Source organism: Phaseolus vulgaris, chromosome 3, assembly GCF_000499845.2.
Source record: "Phaseolus vulgaris cultivar G19833 chromosome 3, P. vulgaris v2.0, whole genome shotgun sequence".
In the NCBI taxonomy this organism is placed as follows: domain Eukaryota; kingdom Viridiplantae; phylum Streptophyta; class Magnoliopsida; order Fabales; family Fabaceae; genus Phaseolus; species Phaseolus vulgaris.
In genome coordinates this window covers 8330777-8332006 of record NC_023757.2, presented here as the reverse complement: position 1 = coordinate 8332006, position 1230 = coordinate 8330777, and the positions used below count along the sequence as shown (strand labels likewise).

Here is a 1230-nt window from a genome sequence, read left to right as displayed (position 1 = left end):
CCTCCATCTGTAACAAAGCGTTTCAACTGCCCAACTTGAATCAATTCTTCAATTCTATCTTTCAAAGCTACACATTCTTCTGTATGACGACCATGATTCTTGTGGTATTGGCAATGTTTACGCTGATATGCTCTTTTTGAAGTTCTTTCCTTCTTTGGTGGTGGGATTATCTTTACTGCCATTGCTTATTGTAAAATTCTTGCTCCATTACTACTCAACGGTGTATATTGCTGAAACTTTTGGCTACGAAATTATTCTCTTCCTTTTCTAAACGAATGTCATCCTTCTTTTTCACTTATCTTCTTATCATTTCCATCCGCCCTCGAAATTCTCTCAACTCTTCCATCTGCATAAACTTTGATGCATTTTGTCTTAACTCATCAAGATTGGTTGCTAGTTTTTTGCAAAGACTGTCGGCAAATGGTCCCGGTTTCAGTGTTGTAATCATATGATGCATTGTGACTTTCGGACTGAGATTGCGGATACTTAGTGCTACCTTTCCAAACCGCTCCATAAATGTTCTTAGGGATTCTCCCTTTTCTTGCCTTATATTCACTAAGGCAATTGATGTCAAATGATGTGGTCGGCTTGTAGCAAAATGAGCTCCAAACTTTTTTACTAAAGTGTTGAAACAATCAATGGATAACGGTGGCAACTGAGTAAACCAACTCAGAGCCCTTCCCTTCAAATCTTTTCTCATTATGTACCCTTTGGTGGATATGTGTTCTTGGTTGAACAGTTTCAAATGATGTGTTTAAAATCGTCTCTTCATTCAACTTCCTTTTCATGTACGCATTCTCCGCCCTTAACATACTTAACTTTTCTTCATTTCTTTTCTTTAGTGTTTCGAACTCTCTTTGTAACTGCATGAGCACAGCCATTGACATGGAATTTTGATTATCTCTTTGCTCCCCAGATTGCTCTCCACCTTGTTCTTCTCTTTGATTCATCTTGTCTTCAACCTTTTTCAGCTACTTCTCGGCCCCACGGTGGGCACCAAAATGTTCTTACAAGGACCAAGAACACTAGAATCAGGTTGACAAGATTAACTCTTATACAAATCTTCCGAACTTTGGGCTGGACTCTCTCGGTCTCTTCTTGGGCTGGATACTCTGGTCTTCTCCTCACATTGGGTGCTCTAGGCTTCTCCTCAAGGTAGATGCTCTCGGCTTCTCTTTTAACTAGATGCTCTCGGCTTCTCCTTCAGCTAAGTGCTCTCGGCTTCTCCTT

At 40.2% G+C, this 1230-nt stretch overlaps 1 protein-coding gene across 1 annotated transcript; it reads right to left on the bottom strand.

The window, feature by feature from the left end:
* Positions 1-295: 295 nt before the first annotated feature.
* Positions 296-700, bottom strand: LOC137839056 (uncharacterized). Its single transcript, XM_068648184.1, has one exon. The coding sequence runs from the start codon at positions 698-700 to the stop codon at positions 296-298; it is 405 nt and encodes a 134-aa protein (XP_068504285.1).
* Between the last annotated feature and the right edge of the window lie 530 nt (positions 701-1230).

Coding starts and splice junctions, on each gene's coding strand:
- LOC137839056 (XM_068648184.1), bottom strand. CDS start 700: ATGAGAAAAGATTTGAAGGGAAGGGCTCTGAGTTGGTTTACTCAGTTG.